At 34.9% G+C, this 26,151-nt stretch overlaps 1 protein-coding gene across 1 annotated transcript in view; it reads left to right on the top strand.

The window, feature by feature from the left end:
* The window catches only part of DNAH5 (dynein axonemal heavy chain 5), a gene marked incomplete at both ends in the record, with an annotated part of 113,823 nt that extends 88,483 nt beyond the window's left edge, over positions 1-25,340 (top strand). Inside the window, 19 exons of the mRNA XM_082303292.1 lie at positions 43-180; positions 773-908; positions 2,341-2,657; positions 3,902-4,057; positions 4,488-4,670; positions 9,323-9,566; positions 10,577-10,691; positions 11,147-11,337; positions 12,179-12,300; positions 13,145-13,294; positions 14,922-15,167; positions 16,458-16,677; positions 17,303-17,508; positions 18,288-18,491; positions 19,097-19,312; positions 20,117-20,329; positions 21,729-21,881; positions 23,607-23,841; positions 25,189-25,340. Of these exons, the coding sequence (XP_082159418.1) occupies positions 43-180; positions 773-908; positions 2,341-2,657; positions 3,902-4,057; positions 4,488-4,670; positions 9,323-9,566; positions 10,577-10,691; positions 11,147-11,337; positions 12,179-12,300; positions 13,145-13,294; positions 14,922-15,167; positions 16,458-16,677; positions 17,303-17,508; positions 18,288-18,491; positions 19,097-19,312; positions 20,117-20,329; positions 21,729-21,881; positions 23,607-23,841; positions 25,189-25,340 (3,597 nt within the window). The remainder of the gene's footprint in view (positions 1-42; positions 181-772; positions 909-2,340; positions 2,658-3,901; positions 4,058-4,487; positions 4,671-9,322; positions 9,567-10,576; positions 10,692-11,146; positions 11,338-12,178; positions 12,301-13,144; positions 13,295-14,921; positions 15,168-16,457; positions 16,678-17,302; positions 17,509-18,287; positions 18,492-19,096; positions 19,313-20,116; positions 20,330-21,728; positions 21,882-23,606; positions 23,842-25,188) is intronic.
* Positions 25,341-26,151: the final 811 nt, after the last annotated feature.

Below are 26,151 nucleotides of genomic sequence, written 5' to 3' on the forward strand. Positions count from 1 at the left end.
TCTCTGTGTATGAATACACTTTTATGTTTTTATGCTCTGTAGGCTAATTTAGCAATTCAGGAGAAACGCCTAACCAGTGCTATGCTGGATCTGCAGAAAGCTCAAGAAGAACTGGGAGCCAAGCAAGAAGAATTAGAAATTGTGCAGGCAGAGTATGAAAATGCAATGAGAGAGAAACAGGTGAACTGCTCTTCACAGAAAAGTTTTTACCCTTACTTTAAGGAACACTTAACGTGTTCTTTCAATTTCACTATTATTCCTTGAAAAAGATGTTGATGGACAGTGGATAAGAGACAGATAGGATTTGTATGCTGCCTCTTTGGTTTCTATCTCTCCTTTGCCTCTGACCCTCTCCCCTCTTCCCTCCCACCCCACCAAAAACTATTTTATTTGTATTCTTTATTTAGTGCCTACTACTGTAACTTCAAGTTTCATGTATGCTATATGTATAATGTATTTCAAATTCTGGGTAGAATTCCCCAGAATTAATAAGTATCAGGAATTTTGCATGCTATTCAACAACTACACCAAAATGAAAGTTAAGAACAGAAATATTAAAAAGAAATACTGAATCAAGTTTCTGACAGATGTTGATAGTTTGTCCCGATATAATTTTTTCATCTCACTGTCCCTGCTCTGCATGGTGATAGAGATGTTTGAGAATACATTTTTAAGCTCTTGTTTATCTACTGGTTTAATGAGTTGTAGAGATTTTTCTGGCCTATCAGATATATGACTGTAAACAATTTCCCTTGTGTATGGTTTTCTCTAGACTTTGCTGGAAGATGCCGAGCGTTGCCGACATAAAATGCAAACTGCCTCAAGTCTTATAAGTGGTTTAGCAGGTGAAAAAGAGAGGTGGACAGAACAGAGTAAAGAATTTGCCATGCAAACCAAGAGGCTAGTTGGTAAGTTTTTATGCACATCTTTAAACTTGGAGGCAAGCTGCTTGAGTTGTAATGGGTAGTGAAACTGAGAACATTTGAAATGTCATACTTTTCCTTTGTATCTTAGATCCCTGTCTCAAAAATGAGGGTAATTGTTTTAATTCCTTTGCTAAAGCACTTTTAGGTGAAAAATAAATGTAAGGCTAAAGTTCATATTTAAAAAGAAAAGATAATGGACATTGTGAATGTGGTGGGACATATTTGGGACACTAATGGTTTAACTTGACTGATGTTTGTAGGCAACAGTCCAAAGAGAGGGATATGTTAGCAAGGGCCAATAAAATGTGTATAACTGAGAATATATATAGAAGAGAGGAAGACTGATACTCAGGCGCTGACATTTATATGTAGAAATCAATATTTTTAACTGCAGTTACTAATGTTCATAAAAACTTGCTTCTTAGAAGATGATTAAAATTTTTAAAATTTGCACTTGTAAACTAAAGTACTTTGTAATAAATAATTTCTTCATTAAATGAACCAATCAATAAATGAAATTTATCTCATCATTTACTATGGGCTGAAGTTTCTTCTCTGACTTTTACCTTGAAAGGCTGCAAAAAGCAGGTATCGCTGTATAGGTTGTATTATAGTAAATAGATTGTCTTTTATTTGCTGGTAAAATACATATAAGTGTATTAACTTATTAAAAATGTGGGATACCTTCCCCAAAAATTTATCCTATTTCTTTTATAGATAACTTGAAAGTGTCCAAAAAGTTTTAGGGCTGAGTATAAAAGTATATCTTCTCCAGTTTAAATTTTGCATTCTTATTTCAGAGGTATGAAACCCCCTCGAACTATGGTGTCATGAAATTTAGAGGGAAAATTTTGAATCTGAACAGAAGACTAAAAGTTGTCACAGTTAATATCTCCATAATGATGTCTGTGACAGTTTTTATTACTAGTACTCCTAATTGATTTACAAAAATTTAATTGAATTAGTACTTATAAGGGGTTTTTCTCCCCCATCCCCCAAATACTGTTTAAGCATGTTCTCATGATTGCACAAGGAAATGATGGAATTGAAAGTTTATGAGTAAGTTCATTCCTCCATGTCATGCTTGTGCAGGATCTGGTGTTTGGAATAGCATTACATATGTGCTGAGTTGACCTTGGTGAGCTGCCGGATGCTGATCTCTTGATTCCTACAATTACACTGTAGGGACAAAGTAAATGTGGTCTCTACTGATATGTAGCATTGTCATGCCATGCAATGAGCCTTGGGAAAAAGACTGGTTTGCCTTCTTTATGGGTCAAAGTGTGTTCTTCAGTTACCAGCCAAAATGCGTACCAATTATTGAAGGAAACACCTTGTTTATTAATAGAATTGGCAGAGTTGCAATGCTTTGGTTTGTTTAGGGTTTTTTTTTTTCCTCCTTTTTCTCTTTGAGGTGATGTACTTTTGGCTACAGCTTTTCTGTCCTATTCTGGTCCTTTTAACCAAGAGTTCCGCAGTCTGCTGTTAAGTGACTGGCAAAAGGAAATGAAAAGCCGAAAAATTCCTTTTTGTGACAACTTGAACCTCATAGAAATGTTGACTGATGCTCCAACTATCAGTGAATGGAACCTGCAAGGATTGCCAAATGATGACTTATCCTTACAGAATGGAATCATTGTCACTAAAGCATCTCGTTATCCTTTATTAATTGATCCACAGGCACAGGGTAAAATTTGGATTAAAAATAAGGAAGGCAGAAATGACCTTCAGGTAATAGAAGTGCTTGTGTTTTCATAATCCCTAAAAACTCTTAGCTTACAAAGCATTACAATTCAGTGATTCACATAATGATTAGGAAATGCCATTTGTATGAAAAGTCTGGTTTGAATATAAAGAATATCTCTGATATATTTTAGTAGATTTGAGATTTGGCTAGATGTGGAGGTGTATCCTTTAGCACCGGTGACTTCATTTGTTTAATGAATTTATTTTAATGAAACATAAACTGTTGGAAAACAGGCCGGATGGGCAATGCCTGGTAATAACCATGTTTTCAGAATAATATAAGTGGTAGGAAAAAAACAACTAGTTGATTAATACAATTTCGTGTAAGTGTTTATAAATTAAGATTCACAGCATGATTTTGTTCATCTTTTAATCAGAAATTATTGTTAATTTCTGTTGTCTTAGTATGGATGTCAGGAGCTAAGTTCTCTGCAAATATACAGGGAAGATGTATTGCAAGAATGTACAGAGGCAAGATACACAAATTCAATGCAAACAACAAAATAAGAGAAAGGAAGTCATTACTGGCTACAAGTATGATTACAGCAATAAACCATCTTTGAAAAGAAAAATCCCTGAAAGCCATAAAAAGTAGTCTGAGTGGCTCTGAGAATATTACTACCACTTTCATGTTGATTGTTATCTAGGTGTGGAAACCTTTAATGGTTGCTTAGTTATGTTAAAAACTATTATTTTGTTTATAGTTTTATTGAAGTCTAAGCTGAATGTGCTTAGAAAATGTTGAAAATCACAGTTATACTGGAGACTACTTTGTAAATCAAAGATTATTTGAGGTCCTGTTCTATGTAAAGCTCTAATTTTCAAGGGTGAAAAAACCCCAGAAGAACACTTTATCTTGGCATTGACCCTGCTGAAGTTTTACTTGGAGATGTTATCCTAGATAAAATTGAAGGTGCTAAAAGGTTCCTGTGAATTTTCCTGTGAAATTCTTGGGTAGTTGCACTCATAGGACATCAAAACTGAAAGTGCTCGGTGCTGCTTTGCTTCTACTTTTGCAGTTGAAAAATAGAACTTTGCATTCCTTGAGATCTGGCAATAGGGTATGCTGATGTTACCTTTTCTTGTGGTCCCAATCTTTGCCTTAATACTAGTCTACTCCCAGGATCATTGTTTTTGGCTGTAATTCAAAGAAAATGAAATAATTTATAAATATAAAACTAACAAGTAGCTTGGTAAATGGGCATAAGATACTGCATCTGTGTTTTTAGATCACTTCTTTGAATCACAAGTATTTTAGAAACCACTTAGAAGACAGCCTTTCTTTGGGAAGACCTCTTTTAGTAGAAGATGTTGGAGAAGAGCTTGACCCAGCACTTGATAATGTTTTGGAAAGAAACATCATTAAAACAGGTTCAGCCAACAAGGTAAAACAAAAGAGCAAACGTGGAATTTCCCCTTTCTTCCCTTTCCCTCCCCATGCCCTTCTATTTAGCAAAATAACTCCTGATAAATTTAGGACGATAAAAAATTAAACTCATTTAAACTTGATTAATGCTAATACAAGAAAGAAAAAAGGTAGGGTTTAAGTTCACAAATGCTTAATATATTTAATGCATAGAGTTCCTTATTCCTTTGCTTATGACAACTTTAAAAAGTTTAAATAATCTGTGAACGGGCCATTTAAAGTGGTCCTTGTCTATTCTCAACAAATTGTTTGCATCAGATGTATGATTTAAAACTGGATTTTTATGTCTTTAAGCAGAAAAATGTAACCCTTTTTCCTATATGTAGTATCTGAAAAAGCATGTATTGGTTCTTGATATTTCAAGACTTCTTTTTAATATTTTTCTTAAGGTGAAAGTTGGTGATAAGGAAATAGATGTTATGAATGGCTTCAGGCTTTACATTACTACAAAACTGTCAAATCCATGCTACTCTCCTGAAATTAGTGCTCGAACCTCCATCATTGACTTTACTGTAACCATGAAAGGTCTTGAAAATCAACTCTTAGGCAGAGTCATTCTCACAGAGAAACAGGTAAAAGAATTGATTATATCTATTTTCCTGGCTGTACTTCTTATGTTTACCTGTAGAACGTTTTATTTTATTTTAATTTATTACTCTCTATTCTCATATCAAGGTAACTTTCTGGCTCTCTCTATTATGATTATTCTTAATATAGTCTATTTGCAATGGTTTAAAAACTGACACAGAAGCAATTGACTCATTCATGTGGAAGTTTCTCTGTCTCTTTATTGTTGCAACTCTAACATATTCACCTTATTTTTCCTGCCTCAATGAGTTATAACCTCATGAGAATGGCCTGTGAAAAGCAAAATGGCCTGAAATCAAAACTGATGTTCTTCTGTCTACACACTCTGGAGCTCATGGCAACATAACCTAGTGCAAAAATTCAGACATAGTTTCTTCCTTGCTCCAAGAGAAAATGGGCTACCTACTTATTTTGACATTGAAGATGTATTAGTTGTGGAAGTCCAGGTTTGGGATGCCAGTCCCAATCAACATGCCACCAGCAGCTCTGGAGGGAGGCTGATCTTTTAAACTGCAGAACAGCTAATCCCTGTAACTATAAGGTCAGGCAATGTTGATGTCATGAGACACTATGCAGCTATGAGAGCGTAGCTAAGATTTTGGCAATAGTTCCAGTTTACCTTCCCTAGGGACAAATGACAGGAATGTCTTTGTTTCTTTACTGTGGCATCTGTTGAGTTTCTCCTGTCCTTCCAACACCTGCCGCTGCCCCGCCAATGTAAGATTTTTCTCGTTAATAGCCTCAGTCATCTTATTCACGTCGAGTAGTTGCATTTCATTTCCAAACAGTGCATGGATCTCATGAGAGAAATCACGCTCAATCTGTTAAAGTCTGTCTTTTGTCAGACAGCTTCATTGCACCATCAGCTTCTCTTCAACCACTGACAACCCACTATGTAATGAAATTATCACTGTCCATCTAAAACACACTGTGATGTGTATATTCACAAAGCCTTGTTCCTAACTGTACTTCTTGGGCCTTGAAATACAGTACTTTCCTCCAGGAGACAGTCAGTTTATCAATTTCCTGCAGTCAATGCCACTGCTGTGTGCTTGGAGGACACAGAAAAGGAGCCTAGCTTTTCTCAGGGGAGCCAAAAAATAGATGGAGAAGTAACAGACTCAAGTTGGACCATGGGGAATTCTGATTAGATATTAGGAAAAAAATAATTACATAGAGGGTGGTCAAACCCAGGAACAGATTACCCAGGGATTTTGTGGACTTTCAGTTCTTGGAAGGGTTCAAGATTCACCTGGACATTGCCCTGAGCAACTGAGCTATTTTGATCTAAACAGGGGTTGAACTAGTTAATTTCTGTAGGTGCCTTCCAACTTAAAATTATTCTACTATTCAATGGCCTCTTTGTCACTGAGGGGGAATGTCTAATAGGTGGATATATGGTACACTCTGCACCAGCTTCTCAGAGTGTTATACTCACTACTGGTTTTTTTAAAACCACCTGGGGATATTTCCTCTAGATAAATGACAACTGGATCACTTGACAGGCAGGGGGACTTCCATGGAGTATACTTACCCCTTTACAGCTTTCTTGGCCTCTGTTTATACACCTTGTGGTTCAAGGTTTCCTGAGGGGTCAATTGGAACATATCCCACCATCCAAATACTTTTTAATGATGTCTAATTATGCATCTTTGGGAATTTGGGGATTTCCCTTTGAAGTGTCTGGATTCTTACTACCTTTTGTAGCCTCTGGTAGGAAGGTGGTGGAATTATTTTACTGTGAGAGAGTTTGTCAAGTGATTTGAGCAGTATGACTGCTTGGTGATATCCAGTGTTACAATGAACGTGCGGAACTTCTGTCCCAAAAAGAGAAGAGATTATTTATTTGAAATCAGTGTTCTTCAAGATTTTTATTCACATTTCTATCCTTCTTCCCATTCCACCATCTCTTATATGGTTCCAGTCTTAGAATGAATGAGGTTTAGACCTCCAACAAGCAGAAGGAGCATTTACAGCATGTCATTTAAAGTTTCTGCAAAGTCTGACTCTCTGTTGTCTGGTATGCCCATTAGTAGAATCTTTGTCACATACATCTCACAGAATTAATTGTTTCCTGATAAGAATGCTGGTACTGATTTCTTATTTTCCAGCAGAATGTTAAACCAATCGCAAGATACAGGCGAAGCATAAGGTGGTCAACAGGCAGCTGGTATAGCTGTATAAATTTGATTCTACTGTATTTCTTGTAATAATAGGATTTGAGAGTTTTGATATATATCTGAATGTAGTATAACTTACGATATTTTAATGATATCATTATTTTGATACATTGACTGTTATGTAATTTGACAAAAAACTTGTTTATTTAGTGTCATAGATAATTCAGATTATTGGTGGAGTTATACTATGCAACAGCTCTTTATGGCCTTTTGAATTTTCACATTCATATATCAAGATTTTTGCTGGAAAAAGGCTCAAGTTTTTTGAGGAACAGTTGATGCAAATTCTTGTACTTGTGAATCATTTTGTGACAGAATGATAGAAGCTATGTAGCAGCTTTCATATTTTATGAATATTAACAAGAAATCGCATTCTTTGGTACAGTATGTAAAATGTCATCTGCCTGTGAAAGGAATTCCATAAAACTGGATTTGAAATAGCCTCTTCGGTGCAAGTTCCTTGAATTTATGTACATGGTAGCTTGGCTCATTTTTTCTGCATTTTTGGTGTTATGACTGGAAAATTTTAAGATACGAAGAAAGCTTTCAACTGTGTAGGTTTTCTGATCTGCAAAAAGCATTTTAAGAGCTTAATAGATGGACTTTTTTCACTAAGGTTTTTATCTAGGGTTACTTCACTTTAGTTTGGTAACTGCTTCCAACTTGTTTCTCTTTCTGTTTTTATAATGCATTGAACTCTAAAGTATGTTTAACTTTTCAAAATTAACTCAGCAAAACATGAAGTTTAATTTGGTTCAGTATGTTAATTATTATATTTAATTGAATGCTTACTTTATTTTAATACTATTCTTTTAAAATAATGTTTCTATTTCATCAAACTTGCATGAAAAAAATGCTTCATGAAACTGTTACCCACTTTTCTTTAGTTCCATGAAGCATCAGTTGATTGAAATGCAGATAACTGTAGATTTCGTGTCTATTTTCATCAGTTTTTGTCAGTATATTTTGAGTAAGTAAGCACATCTTCTAAGTTATGTTGCACTTGCATTATTCTATAATGAGTACCCCACTAAATATTTTCTACCTGATGATGATGATGATGTTTCAATACACCAAGAAAAAACTCTAAATCTTATAATAATAATATGATTTTTCTTAATTTCCTTCCTAAGGTAAAAGGGCATTTTTTAAAAGAAATAAATGCTTAAATTGGAAATGTAGGAGGAGAATGTAGGGTGAGAAGACCAGAAGTTTAGAATGTGGAAAAACAAAAAAAGCAATTTCAAAAGCTGTAACAGTTTTTCGATGCTGTAGAAATGAAGACTCCTCAAATGGGAGGGTAAAACCTTTCCTTAAGCCTTGCTAAGGGCTCAGGTCCATTTTATCTCTAGTGCTATATGAAAGGTTGTGTATTTCTTAGAGTTGTCCCTGTTTCTTTGGAATATTAGCAGCCAGTAAGCAAAGTGGAAATGGACTTGGCAATGATGGCGTCAACATGGAACTTCCAAGTTTGGAGAGACATTGTTAAAATTATTCACCAGACCTTTGTAAACTTTGTGAAGTACTTCTCTAGACACAGCAAATATTCCTATCAACTGGCTCACTAACTGTTCATTCATTAGATTCATATTAACCTTATGAAAAACTCTTAACCCATCCTCTCCCACTTCTTTCTTTTTACTTCAACATATTGAAACATTTTATGATATTTCAGTAGAGGATTTTTATCTCTGAGGCACTAATATATATAAAGTTTTTAAAGGTTAATTTTAAGAATTAACTGAAAGGACTATTATCTCTGAAAAATATTTTTCCAGAGATTTCAAATAGTTGTTTTTTAAATGTAAAACTCTTGATTAAGAGTTACCCATCTTCTATATTTGGACACTGGAAAAGAAACTAGTTACATAAACCACCCAGTTTGTGTTACTAAAAGTATAAAATAAATACTTATAGTGAAGTAACTGAAGTTCTACATACTTTCTTAATCAGTGAAGCATTTTAGTGCAAGGCTGAAATTATCCCTGTTTGATGGAGGAGTATTGGAACTTTTTGAAATACTTGGTGCTTGATTTGATGGCTAAGGGTGGCCATCGAGACTAGATTTTCAATATGGTGATTGTAAAACAAGGCATAAATGAGGATGAGATTACATGGAGGGAAGTAAAACTCTATGCCTGAAATTGTGTTTGCATTTCGTTTCTGAAACAAAAAGAGAAGAAAAAGAATTACTATTCTGAACTTCTTTTAGGGCATGATATGAGCATCTTCCATAATATTTGTAGAAATTATTTGTTAATGCCTACTTACACAGCAGGTCCAGAACCTGGCAATAGATCTTGTGTCAGAAATATCACTGGAATTCTTTCCCCAGTTTCATGCATCTAGTCTTGACCTACACTGTTTTAGTAGGATCAGTATTTTTTAAGCTAAATGTATTATTTTTGTTTTTGATTGCTCTGCTGTTTCCCAAATATTACCATGTAATCCAATAGGAATTAGAGAAAGAAAGAACTGAGCTTATTGAAGATGTGACTATGAACAAAAGGAGGATTAAGGACCTAGAAGACAACCTTTTGTTTCGACTTACAAGCACTAAGAGTTCTTTGGCAGATGATGAGAGTCTACTAATTGTATTGAGTAACACTAAGAAGACTGCTGAAGAAGTAACACAGAAACTGCAAACTTCTGCTGAAACTGAAGTACAGATCAATTCAGCCCGCGAAGAGTACAGACCCGGTGAGTGAAGGTAGTGATGGAAGACAAATGGCTAGACCATATATTTAAATTGTCAATACTTAGAGTAGGAGAAATAGTATGATGAGATCAGGAAGACCAAAATTGTTGGGGGAGATCTGTGTTTTCCTGTAAGTAAACTGTATTTAGGAGATGTCATATTGAGCTATAATGGAGAAAACAGTCAGTGTTATGCCTCATGTGGAATTTATAAAATTGAGTGAACTGTTCTCTTTGTAGACTTCCCATTGCTCTATAAACAAGCGTATCAGTCATTAGGGTGTTTAGGTAAGTATGTGTTCGAGTTCAACATGTTGACATTCTTTTACAGGGCCTATATAACATTAAATACTCTATATCTGTTCTGATAAAAACTTCACCATTTATCCATGGGTTATTATATTCAGCACATTTCATGAGTCTTTTGACTTTTAACTGGCAGGTAAAAATGTGAAAAAAACAGGGGAAAAAATAGCTCTCTGTAATTGCCTACATTCTAGGAAATGTGTAAAATGGTACAGTTAGTGTACCAGAAAGCATTGCAGATATTGTAAAACCTTTATATTTAAAACTGAACAACTACTGCAAAGAAGTTAATCAGTACTGGGTAAGTTAAATCAATGTAGTTCATTTGACTTTTATATGACTCTTGTAAAAATCTGTAAAGAGAAATTTGTTTGGATACTTAAACAGTATTTCAAACAGCCATAATTTTTACATGTTCTGCTGATGATCTCAATATTGCAGTATACTATTGAGCTGCTCTCCAGATATGCTCATATTTGAAAACTGGGCTCTACATAGTATGCATTAATAACAGCAAATATCTTTTTTTTCTGATGTATAAATGAGGATTAAATGAATGATCTTATTATTCTTCTGGCAGTAAAAATAGAGAAACCCAAGGATCTTCATGTATCATTAGTTTTAAGCTCACTGTACATGTTTTAAAAAGTTAATGTTTTCTTTTCTGCATTTCTACTTTGAATACATTTTTGTTTCCTGTTCTTCAGTTGCAACTCGAGGTAGCATCTTGTACTTCCTTATCACTGAGATGAGCATGGTCAATGTCATGTATCAGACATCCCTTCGGCAGTTTCTGGGACTTTTTGACTGCTCCCTAGCCAGGTATTTTAGTGAACAATAAGTATCATTTGTATTTACCCAGTCCTGGTGGTGCCTGTAGGATAGTAAAGATTTATTGTAAACTAATATCAGAAAAAAGACTGTTGCTTCTTACAGTCTTGACCAGGATTTGTCAGCTTAAATACCTATAAAATTTTGTCAGTTGGCAAGGCAAAGATCCCTCTAATGTACTTACAGTCCTTCAAAATTTGCCATTAGGTAATTAAAAACCATTATACAGCTGGACAAAAAGGCATGATTAGAAAGGATTTTTTTGTTGTTGTTGCTCCTTCAATCTGAAAGTCATTGCTAGCTTGCTGTCTGATATTCTGTGTTTGTGATCCATTATTTTTCATGTTTTCAAAATACTGAACTTTGGCTTTTTTCCTTCTGCATAGTATTCCCTCTTATAAAGCCTAAGCAAATCAACATTCAACTGCAGACCTTTCTTCCAACAGGTCTACCAAGAGCCCTATAACCAGCAAGAGGGTTACTAATATTATTGAACATATGACATATGAAGTATTCAAATATACTGCCCGAGGGTTCTATGAGGAGCACAAATTTCTTTTCACATTACTGCTTACTTTGAAGATTGATATACAGAGAAACAGAGTGAAGCATGAAGAATTTCTGACACTTATTAAAGGTTGGAACAATGAATAACTTTTAAGGAGATCATGTTATTATTGTAGAAAATTTATGTATTTGTATCTCCTAGGTAGCATGCTCCTTTTGCACATGAGAAACCAGGCAATTGTAAGAATACATGCTTATCATTCTTATCTGGTGACAGACAATGTTGTATGGTAGTTCTAATTTATAGCAGCACATTGAATATTGATGAATATGCCTTTGGAATCGTGAGGATTTAAAAGGAATATTGTTAGGTGTCCTTTATGTCTGCTGCTCAAATACCATCAGGTATGTGTTTAACTTAGAAAAGTTATTATTGTACTAAACATGTTATAGTTTCTTTAGTAAGTGCAGCAAATAGGAACAGAAAATGACACTAAGTTTGAAAGAATATTAGTCTTAGCTGAATGTGACAAGTTCATGGCTTTGGTCTTAATTGCACACACCACTGAGTTCACTTGAAAGTTTGGATCCATTTTGTATTACTTTTCCGAAAGACTTGATTTACCAAGCAACATTTATTTATGGGTTATATCTGAGAATTTTTCCAAGCTGAATCTTCAGAATATCTTTACCCAGAAAGGATTTATTTCCAAGCACATTGCACAAAAACACCAGTAAAACCTCAAAATATAAATTGGTTAAGGCTTCTGTTTAAGGTACATAATAGAAAAAAAAAATTAAACTAACAAAATTGCAAGCTCAGCTTAATCAAATATGGCATGTTTTTTTTAACGTAGAAAACTCCTGGAACATCATGATTAAAAAAATGGATTCTTGTATTAGTTTTTTCCCTTTTATTTTGTTTATTTTTCATTGTCTCTCTAATTATAACTAATTTCAATTTCTTGCAGGTGGTGCTTCCCTAGACCTTAAAGCTTGTCCTCCTAAGCCAGCTAAATGGATTCTGGATATGACTTGGTTGAACTTGGTGGAGCTCAGTAAGCTTAAGCAGTTTTCAGATATTCTTCATCAAGTACGTAAGAGCTTTTTAAAATTGATCTCTTGTTTAAGAAGTGATTGTCTGGTAGAGATCAAGCCATGTGTTGGGAAACTGGTTTATTTTATAGAGAAGAAACAAAACTGACAGCATATAGCCACAGTTGTGGCCCTGACTGTTTAGCAACCTATGTTGATATAAAGACTCAATCCCCCACAGGAAAATAAGAAGAGCGTAGATTTTTCACACTTTATATAGTTATAATATTTTCAGATTGGGATTACACTTGCCATTATTCAATTCACATATTGCAACTTTAATCTTATTCTGGTTGTTAGATTTTCTTGCATCCCTGTTGTGCTTTCTTACACTAGGTTTTATGATGCTTGTTGCAATATTTCTGTGGTTACATGGAGTAAAAGTTAGGGAAAGGGTGTTCGGTAAATTCAATACTTGTATGAATAGTCTTATCAGAAACTAAGTGTATTGTAGCTAATGGTAAATAGCATTTGGTATAGGTGAAGAAAACTTTCTGTATGTTCGTGTGTGGAGCAATTATGTACTTGCTGTTCTCAAAGCTATGTCCATGCCTAGCTATCCATGTTCTGACACAGCTATAATAGAAAATACTGATTAGTAGCTCCTGTTTTCAGAATATGAACACTCAAGGTTGTTGTTGCATTCTACAATTCTACACTTAAAATCTGAAAATTTATCCTATAATTTTTAATAGCCTTATCAAATCTGTGGACTAATATTGCTAAACAAATGCCTGTGTGTGGATTACATGTCTCTGACTCTTATTAAAAGTTTGCGACCTGGTGGCAGTGAAAATATAACCTGTTTCGTGATGTTTTCTTCTTTGATGGTATAATTGCAGATTTCCAGAGAAGAGAAACAGTGGAAAATCTGGTTTGATAGTAAAAATCCTGAAGAAGAATTGGTTCCTGGTGGCTATGGTCAATCTCTGGACTGCTTCAGACATCTTCTTCTTATCAGGTCTTGGTGTCCTGACAGGACCATAGCTCAGGTATATTTAAATATCTTACGTGGTCTATTTAGGTATCACTAGAATAATAGTTTCCAGGTTGCAGTTTAGTACTATTTTATGTAATGCTAAACACCTTTTTGCAATGGACCTTTATATTGTATTTTCTGAAATTCTTTTCAGACCATTTATGTATTTGTTACAAGTACAGTGATAGCAAAATTATTGCAATATATTGAAGAAATATTATCCAATGATTTCGCTGTGGTGATTTCTACTCAAATCATATGTGTTTATCCAGATCTGCTTTATCAGTTCAGAAGGGTACTTTTAGCTGTCCTTACCTACTCACTGGCATTTTAGAAGTGTCCCCTTGTTAGGCTGAAGTAAAATATTTTAATGAACTCGGTTGGCTGAAAGAAAAGAAAATTGTAAACAATTTAATTGAGAAACTATTTCTTGCATGGAAAAATTAGACCCACTTTAGAAAAATCTATATTAAAGTCTGTTCAAAGCTCTCAATTTACAGCCGTTTATTAGGAAAAGTATAAAATTGAAGTTTATTAAATAGACCTTTTTTAAAGAAAAATCAGCTTCTAGGAGCCTATTTTTAATCTTTATGTTCTTCTCCAGTGCAAAAGAACAAAAAATTGTAAAATTGATGACAATTCAGAGAAATTAAGGACAATTTGCTGAAACTGGAATACATCACTAAAAGTGGGGTATTAATTTTATTGATACACATCTTTAGACGTGTTTGGATTCAGAGACAAGCTCAGCAGTTATTGGTAAAACTGCAGTCAGTAGGTTAAGCAGTACTGTATAAAGAGTATCTCTATGATATGTGCTATGTGTCTGAAACACATAATGCAAAATTAGTTCATCTGCTGTTAATGGGGCAATGTAAACTTTCATCTTTCAATGGTTTTATGAAAACTGATAGTTTATCAAATGTTTAACACTGAATGTCTTTTATCTCTGAGAAGTAACCCAGAGGTATGAAGGAGAAGATTTATCTTTTTGTGGTGGGAAAGAGTACAAGAAAGGTCATCTCTGACTGTTTGAAAGAGCGTTTTCTATTTCTTTGTGAAAAAGAACAATAATCTAGAATTTTTAAAGATAAATAAAGAAGGGATAAAAGAGATGGTTGTCACCTGTTCCTCTAGATCTTCTACTTAATGATAGTTATTTTAATAATTACTACTGTTAATTCATTTCTTGTCTAACTGTTAAAGTGGGAAAGGCCTAAGAGCTCTGAAGCCTGTCTTTAATCCTTTCCTCCTCTTTTTCTAGATCTTAAAGATAGGAGTAACACTATCTAATGGAGATACCATCTTTAAATAATGAAAACTTTTCTAAAGTTTTAGACAGGTTATTATTTTTATTATACTCTAGTTATAGGTATTATATATAGCAATACATACAGATATATGTCATATAATAGTTATTTTAAAAATTTTAACTGATCTTATAAGGCTATAAGAAATAATAACTTCAAAGACAGTATGATGTGTTGACATGTAAAAATAAACTTGTTGCATATTTATATTTCTGATAAAAATTTTTTGCAGCCTTTGGTCTTCGGTTGACTTATTGGTTGTATTCACCCTCAGAAGAAAACAGTATTAAATGGTTAGGTCATGAGTTAAATTTACCCTTTTTAATATAGGCAAGAAAATATATCACTGACACTATGGGGGAGAAATATGCAGAGGGAGTCATCTTGGACTTGGAGAAAACATGGGAAGAGTCAGATCCACGTACTCCTCTCATATGCTTTCTTTCCATGGGTTCTGATCCTACGGACTCAATTATTGCTTTGGGAAAAAGACTGAAGACAGAAACGTGTTGTGTTTCCATGGGCCAGGGGCAAGGAATCCACGCTCGTAAACTTCTGCAGCGGACAATGGCTCATGTAAGTGACAAAAATCTGAGCGCTTTTCTCTCTGAATTAAACATTTAGAAATAAAAATCCTCTCATGAGATAGTGTTTTTTGGTGGGTAGTTAATGCTGATGCAAACCACTATATTTATTTATATAAGTGTCCTAAGCAAGAGAACTGTCTTTTCACAGTCCTTCAATTTGCCATAAACAAGCATTTTGATGCTGTGCAGATGTTTTTAATTGAAAATGGAGTGGTTTTCATGTGAAATGGAGTTTTTATAGTAGATTGCTGACTGATGAACATAGCTGAATTGATTTTTTTTTTTTCGTTACATCACCAGTAAATATTCTTCTGTAAGCATTTCAGATTGTTTTTTCAATTTTTTATTTTTAGTAATATGGCTGTATTTTGTTAAATGAAGAAAATTAATTCCAAATATGATATTGATAGTTACATAAACTTGAGAAAAACAAGGTTGTATAGCAAAATAGTTTGTATTGCTGTAGTCTGAATTTGGACTTGGGAGGGACAATCTGGTAGCACAGGCATTTTACAGGAAGAGGAATTAAAAGAACAAAACTATCTGTATGAGAAAGGTGAGATGTTCCAATTTGGCATGCTTTGCACATCACATGATACTATTGCTATGCCTGCTGAAGTGAAAAGATTGAGCTTCTTACTCTCCTGTGTTATGAGCTTCTTTTTATAACCTGTTTCAGTCTGACTTTTGCTTCAGATTCTTGTTTGATAACTTTATATAAGGAACTAATTAGCAGATCAAATCAGAAGAAACTCATTCAAAAATAGGGGAGAGGAGCACCTTTTTTTTAGTTAAGGGAAATGCAGTTACTTTCCCTCACTGTCTCACAAGCCCTCTTAGTGATGAGGTATATGAGATGTTTATAATGAAATATGGTAATTCATATAGGGAAGTTTGACATCTATTGATTGATAGCAATAGATTAATTGAGTATGTTTATTTGGTTATTTTCCAAGCCTGGAACCCTTGGAAGGAACAAGGTTTAGCAGCTTGCTCTATGGAGCTACTCCTGAGCTCCCTTATGTAAGTCAAAATTTATCCGTTTCTATCAGCACTGTAGTCATGACGATGGATGTTTTAAATGTATTGAAATGGAAAAGGTAGAGACTACTTATAAAGACCAGATGAGACAAGTGAGGATCACTTGTTGAGGTGAAAAAAACCAAATAAGCTAACACCACCTTCAGAAGGAACAGCGCACAGCTTAGCTCTCCTCAAGGAGTGACTTCAGTTTGTGAACAATGTTGATAACTTTTTATATTCTATTGTTTTAAACTAGGGAGGTTGGGCACTTCTGCAAAACTGCCACCTTGGACTTGACTTTCTGGATGAGTTGATGGACACTATAATAGAGACCGAGACTGTTCATGAAAGTTTTCGACTGTGGATGACAACTGACATTCACAAACAGTTCCCCATCACCCTTCTTCAAATGTCAATTAAGTTTACCAATGAACCACCACAAGGCCTCAGAGCTGGACTAAAGAGAACATACAGTGGTGAGTGCTAGAATGGTAATAATTTAAAATTAATGCTTGGACTGTGATGCTATTGTGTGGTCATGTTAAACTGGTAGGAGGTGTAAGATAGTCTGAGGAACTGATCACAATGATGCCAGGACACATCTTGGTTTTTGTTTTGAAAATTAAAAGGAAGAGAAGAGATGCTGAAGTTCTGTTGCCAGAAGTAATTGGACAGCAAAAAAGGAGATGCCTTTTCTTTTGTCACATGCTGGCTTCTAATACCTCAGTTCAAAGTGTTTGAATTTTTAATCTTCTGTCTTTTGGGAGAAAAATGACATGTTAATCTTTGTTGGCAATCAAGTGCTCTTTACACTACATAAAATAAAGGACAAAGATTCTGTGCAGGAAGCAACTTGATGTGAATTCAGCTATTAGTAAATTGTGAGTTTTTTCCCCTGAAGTTTACTCTTTTAATTTGAGCAACTTAATAACATGCTATAAAATGTCTCCAGCACAGAACACTTTGTGGGACAATAATTTGCCCTTGGGAGATGCAAAGAGCCAAGTGAATATTTCTAGAGTGATATTTTAGCACTGATTTTAAGTAGTTTTGAAAAAGACGATTACTGTGATTCTCATTAAGCCCGTTTGCAATCAATAGGTGTCAGCCAGGATTTATTAGATGCCAGTAAAATGGTGCAATGGAAACCACTCTTGTATGCTGTAGCCTTTCTACACTCCACTGTTCAAGAAAGACGCAAATTTGGATCTCTGGGTTGGAATATACCCTATGAGTTTAATCAAGCTGATTTCAATGCTACTGTGCAGTTTGTTCAAAATCACTTGAATCGCATGGATACCAAGAAGGTAATTAATGATTTTGTGGGGAAGGTGGATTAAGGTGGTGGATCTTTCTAGTAGTGGAATGTATATAAAGGCTTCCTAATAACTGAACTACAAGAATGATTTTAACTTACTGTTTTTTCCACAAGCATTCAATATTTCAGGTATACCTCTCTCTACAGGAGCAGACTTAGACTTCTAATCTGGTGCATGTTTAATTTCTGTATTAACCTGTACATTAAAAAAAAAAAAGCCTTCCCCAGCCATCTCAGAAATATAAACCTTAGAAGTACAGACCTTTTTTTCAATTCTAATTAAGTCAATTATTTAAAAATGGATGACTGTATTTAAAATACTCTTTTGTTTAAATCTGTTTTGAGTACAACTAATAAGATTTGGTCCCTCCAACCTATCTTTGCAGCATGAAGCAATCGAAAGTGGTTCTCAATAACTCTGCGAGAATTTATCCTATGTTTCTCACTTCTGTATGGTTTATTGTCATACAGAGAAGTCTGTGGCAGGGGAATTTGCAGCTGGCATTTTAAGAGAAAGGAGGATTCAAATATACCTATAACTTTCTTGCTGCCTTCAAGATGCTGTTGAATTTGTTGTCAATGAATTATATTTTGAGAAATCCTTGCAGGTGTTCTGGAAATGCAAGACTATAATAAAAAAAGCAGTAATAGGAAAATAATTTTCTTCCAAATGGGACAGACATGGTACATCAGCTGTTTTTTCTAAGGCAGATCTAGAGTAAATGAGAAAAGGATTAGCTAAAGTCACTGCTTTCTTCTTGGTTTTAGGGGATCTCCTGGAGTACTGTTTGTTACATGATAGGTGAGATCCAGTATGGTGGTCGTGTGACAGATGACTTTGACAAAAGACTCATGAACACCTTTGTAAAGGTTTGGTTCAGTGAAAATATATTCAGTCCTGAATTCAGCTTCTACAAAGGTTACAGCATACCCAAATGTAGTGTGGTGGATCAATACCTTCAGTACATACAGGTTGGTGAATAAGAACTAATCGCTTGTTTCTCATAAGTTCCTAATTCCTTATAATTTTTCTTTTTTTCTGAGTACCTGTATTTTGTCTTTTAATCACAGATTTTTTTACTGATTTCTAGTAGTCTGCATATCTATTAGTGACAACTACTTATTGTTATCAATGTTATCATCTTCATGACAGCAATGTATGTTTTCTTTTTCATGCGGTTTTCTTGCAGGATGTACCTAAAGGCACAAAGTTATTAAAGAGGGCAAAGAATGGAGTCCAGACATTGGGTACAACCTCTTGGAAATAAAAGGTTTAGATATATGAGAGTACAAGTTTACTATTAAAATCACACATAGATATTAAAACTCTATTTTTTGGTGTGATTTGGGCTGTAACATGACTAATAGACCACAGCAAGTTATTTGGCCTAAGACTATTTATTTGAAGAAATCTAGCTTCTTACTTTACAGTAATTGAGACGGTTTTTTTCTATTTTTTATTTGGTTTTGTTTTGTGTTGGGTTTTATGTTTGTTTGGGGATATTTTTTGGTGGTTTTTTCCTTAATGATTTGCTTCTAAGTCTCCAGTTATACTCTTTTCATATTTTACTATGTAGAGCCTTCCTGCTTATGATATGCCAGAGGTGTTTGGTTTGCACCCCAATGCGGATATCACCTACCAAAGTAAAGTTTCCAAAGATGTATTGGACACCATCCTCAGTATTCAGCCTAAAGATAGCTCTGGTGGAGGAGGTGAAACTCGAGAGGCAGTTGTAGCCAGACTGGCTGATGATATGCTGGAAAAACTTCCTGCTGATTATGTACCATTTGAAGTGAGTTAACGAAATTTTGGCAAAAACGTTTGCTCCATCTTGCCTTTTATGGATTAAAAAAAACCAACCCAACAACTTTTCTAAAACCATATTGGAATTCATTCATACAGGCAATACTTCCCATTTTGAAGAAATGTGACCAAACAATTAAAGTTTATAATGAAATCATGAAATGTGTGCTGAAGGGCTTTTGTGAGGACTTTAAAAAAAAATATTAAATCCATTAATGCTTAAGCTGTCATTTGCACTGTGGGGGAGGTAGGATCATCAACTTTTAACTGAGGTTGTTGATACTATAAAATTTCTAGTTATGTTCATGCAGTTGTTTACTTGTCAATTTTACACTTTTGATTAAAATTGTACCTGTAAGTTTGGTTAGAATACAAGGCTGCCTGGTATTGTGATAGTTCCAGGCATTGCTACTATGTTGAAGTAAAGTAGCTGGGGCAATTACTCTTGATTGGTTTGTGCAAAGAGAACCATGAAATTGCTTGCTAGAATTAAAGCTGAATTCCTTGATCTAAGGTAACCAGTTTACAAATCCCTTTAAATGGCATTAGCTCATAGAATTATATACAGACTAAATCATGACAGACTAAAAACATAGCCAGTCTTAGCATCATAGATTTCTCATGGAGCAAATCCCGTGTTTCTGTCTCCCCTCAAGGGAGGTGCCAAACTCACCACTTAAGTTAATAAATGAATTATATTATGTATTAAAGATCATATTGTGGCTTAACTTTGACATAAAGGCAACTTTGTTTTTTCACTTCTCTTGAAGGATCTTTGGTTTTCTACCTACAGGTAAATGAAAAACTAAAAAACATGGGACCTTTTGAACCTATGCATATATTTTTGCGACAGGAGATTGAACAAATGCAGAGAGTAATTTCTTTAGTGAGAAGCACTCTGACTGATCTAAAACTTGCCATTGATGGGACAATAGTTATGAGTGAAAATCTGAGGGATGCTTTAGACTGCATGTATGATGGAAGGATTCCTGCTAGCTGGAAAAAAGTAGGTGTACATAACTTGTTATGGAGAGAAATAAAAAACCTATTTCTGAAGAGACTAGATTAAACTGCTAGACTTATAGCAAACAGTTTTTCAAACTTTGTTTCAGAAGTGTTAACCAGAGCTGTCCAACTTCTGGAATAGATTTTATGCTAAAATAAACATAGTCAAATCAAGCCTTCTTTCATTTATTGAAATTGAAATGAATGTGGGGGATGCAGATATTTCCCAATTTAACAGCCTGTTGCACATTGGCAGGATAAAAAAGCTTGAGACAGGAGAGTAATTTAAAATGTGATGATGGATTTTAAAAAATAGCACCCACATTAGTGGACTACAGTGGTGCTATTTATTGAACATATATAATTGACATATATTCCTTTTCTGGGTTAAGTAGAGGTGGCCTGTCCACCTTGGTCAAAATTGGTGTTCTTTGAGTTTGACTTAACAGCCACATAATTACAGAACAGTAGATGCTGGAAAGAACCTATGGAGGCAGTCTAGTTTAATCACACTTCTGAAAGCAGGGTACATTAAAGCAGGTTTCTCAGGAGGCTCCAGAATCAGAGAGGTGCAACCCATTCCACTGTTTGATCACCTTCACAGTAAAACTCAACTAATCAGCAACCACCAGCCAACCAAACAAAAAGCCCCTTAAGCTGAAACTGAATTTCTGGTATTTTGTCTTGTTCCCATTGTTTTCTCTCCTGTTGCTGACAAGGATCAGGGTCCATCTTCTGTTCTCTACACGAGGTATAAACATAATATCTTCTTTGAGCCCTCTCTTCTCCAGGCTAAACAATCCCAGCTCTCAGCCTCTCCCCATTGAAACTGCTTTCAAGGACAATTAGAGCTGTTAACAGCAACTGATGGAACGAAAAGTGGGGATTTTTTTTTGTTGTTTGCTTATTTTGTTTCTACTGACAAAGTGTTTTCATGGTACAAAACCTAGATCTAAACAGATACTTCACAACACAACTATATCTCCACATAACCCAAGTTCAGTTTGCCTTAGCTTTTATTCAGAAGAAGAAAAAATGCATAGCAGTTTTACAGAAATCACGTTATCTTGATATATTGACCTTAGAATTAGAAAGACACGTATGCAATTTTTCTTCTTAGTTTATACAGCTATCTAACCTTACAAAAATGTCATAAAATGGACAATTACCACAGACAGCATTAAGCATGTGTAAATGGAATAGTAGACATGAATTTGAACAGAGAAAGAATTGGCTTCAGATTTCAGTGGAATGCAAAGTTCAAGCATCAAATTAAAGTTAAGATATGATAGATGATCTTCAAATATGCTTTGCTAATATTATGTTGTTTATTACCATGGGAGGAGTTAGCTTTTCTTGACAGCAGTATGCTATTTTAAAACATGTTTACCCCTTTTTAGGCATCTTGGCCTTCCAGTACACTTGGTTTCTGGTTTACTGAGCTTCTAGAAAGAAACCACCAGTTTTACAAGTGGATTTTTGAAAGTCGACCAAACTGTTTCTGGATGACAGGGTTTTTTAATCCTCAAGGATTTTTAACTGCGGTGAGGCAGGTAAATTGTGTTTGAAGTCTTATTCTGCTTATTTTTTGACATGCTTTTAAAAATAAAATATATTGTCTGATGAAGGATGGGTTTATACACATGGGAAGATCTGTGACTGTCTAACATTGCCTGAGTGAACTGCTCTTCCTTCGCATATACCTTTTCAGCATATCAGCCACTAGTATGTTAAAATATATTTCCTGTGTTGACCAAGGCCCAAATAAGTAGAGGCTGCCTCACAACTAAGGTAGACTAGAAAAAATATAGTCTCGTTTTTCCATTGTGATATCTCTGAGAATGGTCATTAAGTCCGTGAATTTATTTGTCTTTTTTCCCCTCTCTTTTGTTCTGTGTTCAGTATTCACCTGACTGGAGACTGGGCAGAAAAGCTCTCCAGAATTAGTCCTATATGTCACTTCTGATTAACTCTTTCTTCATGAAGTGGGAAAGACTTTCCTTTATTAATGCATATAAATATGATATTTGATGTATTTGTTAATGTGTGTGTGTGTTGACTTGGTGATTATGTTGGTTGCTTAGCAACATTTTTACTTTAAAAGGAAGCAATAAATGCCTGTGTTGGTCAGCTTAAAGGGACATACTGGAGACAGTAAGTGTCTGGAATGTGTAAAATTTGAAAAGAATAGTTGGGTAAAAATACAATGGGACCTCAGGAAAAAAAGCCTGAACTTTTGGAGAAGACAATGAAGATTTGTGGTGTAGAAAAAATGTCCCCTCTTACTCTGAGGTCTGGGCAATGTAATCTAAAATGTCAGGCATATAGGCTTGGAATTATGTAACAAAATATTTCTTTTGAGTGAACAGTCTTAAATTGGGACTATATTTTGCATCCAAGCTTGTGGAAAAGGTTTACTAGCAGGATCTGAAACAGTTGGAAACTACAGTACTTTCTGGTTCTGTAAAAAGGAGCTGTGGATACATAACAACCTAGTATCCCAAGTAAATACCAAAGTGATTTTCTTGCTATGTGGTAAAACAAATAGAAACGAGAAAGAGGAAGAGCCAGAATGATCACTGAACTATAAACCTTGTGTTCTGTTGGATCATCTCAGTAAATGCAGTATGGGGCAAGCATTAATTCCAATTACTTCAACCAAGGATCTTTGAAAGCCATTGCAAGACCAGGATAAAACTTTGGTTTGCCATAAATCAGTTGTATGGGATAGTAAGGAACTGGGCAACTGAGAACTGAGTGTTGTCCAATGCATTAACTAACAGGTTTTTTTGCAGTCTCTTTACATAGCTTTAGAGCTGAGTGAGTTCTTACTCATTAAGAATACAGTTACTGAAGAGTAGAGGTGCAGAAAAAGGAAGGTAAACCGAAAATATATGTTTCACTTACCACATGCAGGTAATGTTTTCTCATCTCATCAAATCTGTGAAATTTTCGTGTTCACAAGAGCTGGCTGCCATTGGCCTTCAGTGGATGTGTTACTTGGTATGGTCTTTAGATATTGTATATAATAGAAAGATTGAACATCGAATATAGTGGATAAAGTACTGAAAGCTTTCTTGCAGCTCCATGCCATCACTCCCTTAGAGAGAAGCCAAACTGCTGTAAACTTGGATATCATAGAGAATTAGAGGGGGTGTTTTTTTGTACTGAAGAGGATATGTTACAACCATACAGATTAATTTCTAATAACTGCTGGGAAAAAGGGTTCTGTGCTCATGTGAAATTGTAACCTCCTAACTTTTGTCTGGTTTGGGCAGGAAATAACTAGAGCTAACAAAGGATGGGCTCTTGACAGTGTAGTGCTATGCAATGAAGTCACTAAATGGATGAAAGATGATATCACAAGCCCTCCTTCAGAAGGTGTCTACGTGTATGGGCTGTATTTGGAAGGAGCCGGTTGGGACAGAAGAAACATGAGACTGACAGAATCCAAGCCCAAGGTGCTCTTCGAGATGATGCCGGTTATAAGGATATATGCAGAGAACAACAGCAGTAAGTAATGGTATTGTAAAGGATGTAATGTCCATAGAATTCAATGTAACTGCATGGAAATCTTTTGGGCTGTAGGGATTTCATGAGGCTGTTGCTAATCGTTGTATACATACCAAATCCCCTTCAACAGGGGAGACTTCCGAGTCTTCCATTGAAAATGTGCTTTCAAACTTGCTTCATAATTGATAATAGGCACTTTTCCTAATATTTAGATAGGTCTCTACACATGGTCTTAATGGTGTTAAGAACTTTTTAACCCATTTACAGGTAAGCTGTACATATTGACAATAAGTATCCTGGATTAAAAACACCAGCTTTCTTATATATAAACTCTGTGATCTTTGTAACCTAAACCTAAATAATCTCTTTCACGTATGCAAAAAATGAATGTAATTTATATATGTATATATAGAACATATATGTATGCACAACGTACAAGATATACATGGATTATATATATACACACACATATGCATATACATAATTTTGTATACATCATGTTTATAGATAACATGTTATATATATGTGTATATAATGTGTAGATTTATAAAAATGTATTTTTTTTCCGGGACAAGTCTGGTTTTGAGCTTATGGAAGCAAGCAAGAGGTGGAGTGAGGGGGTGGAAGGTGTTTTGTCTTTGAGGCAGAAAGGGAATGTAGGAATGGAAAGGAAACTTATGGGGCTGAAGGACAGTGCTGTGAAAATGCGTAATTTGTGTTAATGTGCTGGTTTTTTGCATACAGAATAGGACGTGCTGTTGAATAGGGATGTAGAACAGAATAGAACAATTCACTGCAGAACATAAAATTGGAAAAATCTGTTGAAAAGCATTCCTCCTCTAAAAGCAAACTTGCTAACATGCTATTTTACATAGCTAATATTTTATAAAAGGCGTGATCAGCAGCCAAGATACTAGATAATGAACACTGAAGTATTGAGCATGACTAGACTACTGTTCTAATTCTGCAGTGAAGTAGTTGATTACTGGTACTCTTAAATACTAACTGCATTTCAAACCAGGTTGTTCAAAGTGGGATAATTTTATTTTGACATAATACATTGATAAGAAGTAATGTTCAATGGGCAGATTGAACAAATAAGAACACTATTTCCTCTAGAGTGTCCATTTACATATCTTGCTTTGCATCAGTTCCTAGGTGCTCATATTAAGTCTTAAACCTACAGATATTTCATGGTGTATGTGGCCTTCAGTTGGCAGTAGCAAATAAAGAGCAGTGTACTACTGAACTTTGATTCAGTTTTCCTTTTGCCTTATGACCAGTCCCTTAGGGCCCCATTTTTTCAACTTAGTTTAATTGCTCTTTATGTCTCTTCTGTCTTTTCAGCTGCAAAAGATCCACGTCTGTATTCCTGTCCTGTCTACAAGAAGAGCAGTCGAACAGATCTGAATTACATTGCTGCTATGGATCTTAAAACCCGTCAGCCTCCAGAGCACTGGGTACTCCGTGGAGTAGCACTTCTGTGTGATGTCAAGTAATGTTAAAAAAAAAAAGTTTTCCAGGAGTTCTTTTCTGATTTTAAATGTAAACATTAATATGTAGCTAGATACATGGTGGAACACTCCTAAAAATAATATTTCTAAATCATAGATTCCATTATGATATTTTTATAAAATAGTTGTCAATAAGCTTCTACAATAGGCTTATAAATTCTACAATTTAGAGTGGCATTAAGTTTGGTGTCTTTGAAAACCCATGACAAATATTAAGTGCTCCTATCACTTAGGTGTGCATAAGCACTCCTCCTGTGTGTTTAATTTAACCTTGAATAAAGATTAATTGATTTGAACGTTGTTAATTTTGTTAGTAAATATTCTTTTATCAGGACTTACCTTCAAGAAGCCAAATGCAAAGCTGATTTTTTGTGTGCGTGTATCTTTTTGGTGTCTCAGCTAGATAGAAAACTTTTCATGTAGGAATTCATCTTAAAAGAGAAATGTTAGCAGCTCTATTTAGTTGGACATTCTTGGCCTCACGCATCAAGCACACTTATTTAATCATCAAAAAGTCAGTGTTTTTCTGAGTTCAGTAGGTCATGTACTTTAGTGGTCCACTAGTCATTCCCAAAAACGGTTACTTCAGAAGAGGAAGCCAAGAGAATCAGTATTCCTGGTGCATCTGTCATTCATAAATGCTGCAATAGAGACACTGTTTTCAATTTTATGTCAAATCAATGCAGGGAAACTTCAACATTCATTTCTACAGTGTAGTGGTTTGGTCTAAAATACTCATTACTGTTTATCTGCTGTGAGATAAGAATTAGGAGAAATGCAAAGCAGGCACCAAACT

Source organism: Coloeus monedula, assembly GCF_965178545.1.
Source record: "Coloeus monedula genome assembly, chromosome: 1".
Lineage (NCBI taxonomy): Eukaryota > Metazoa > Chordata > Aves > Passeriformes > Corvidae > Coloeus > Coloeus monedula.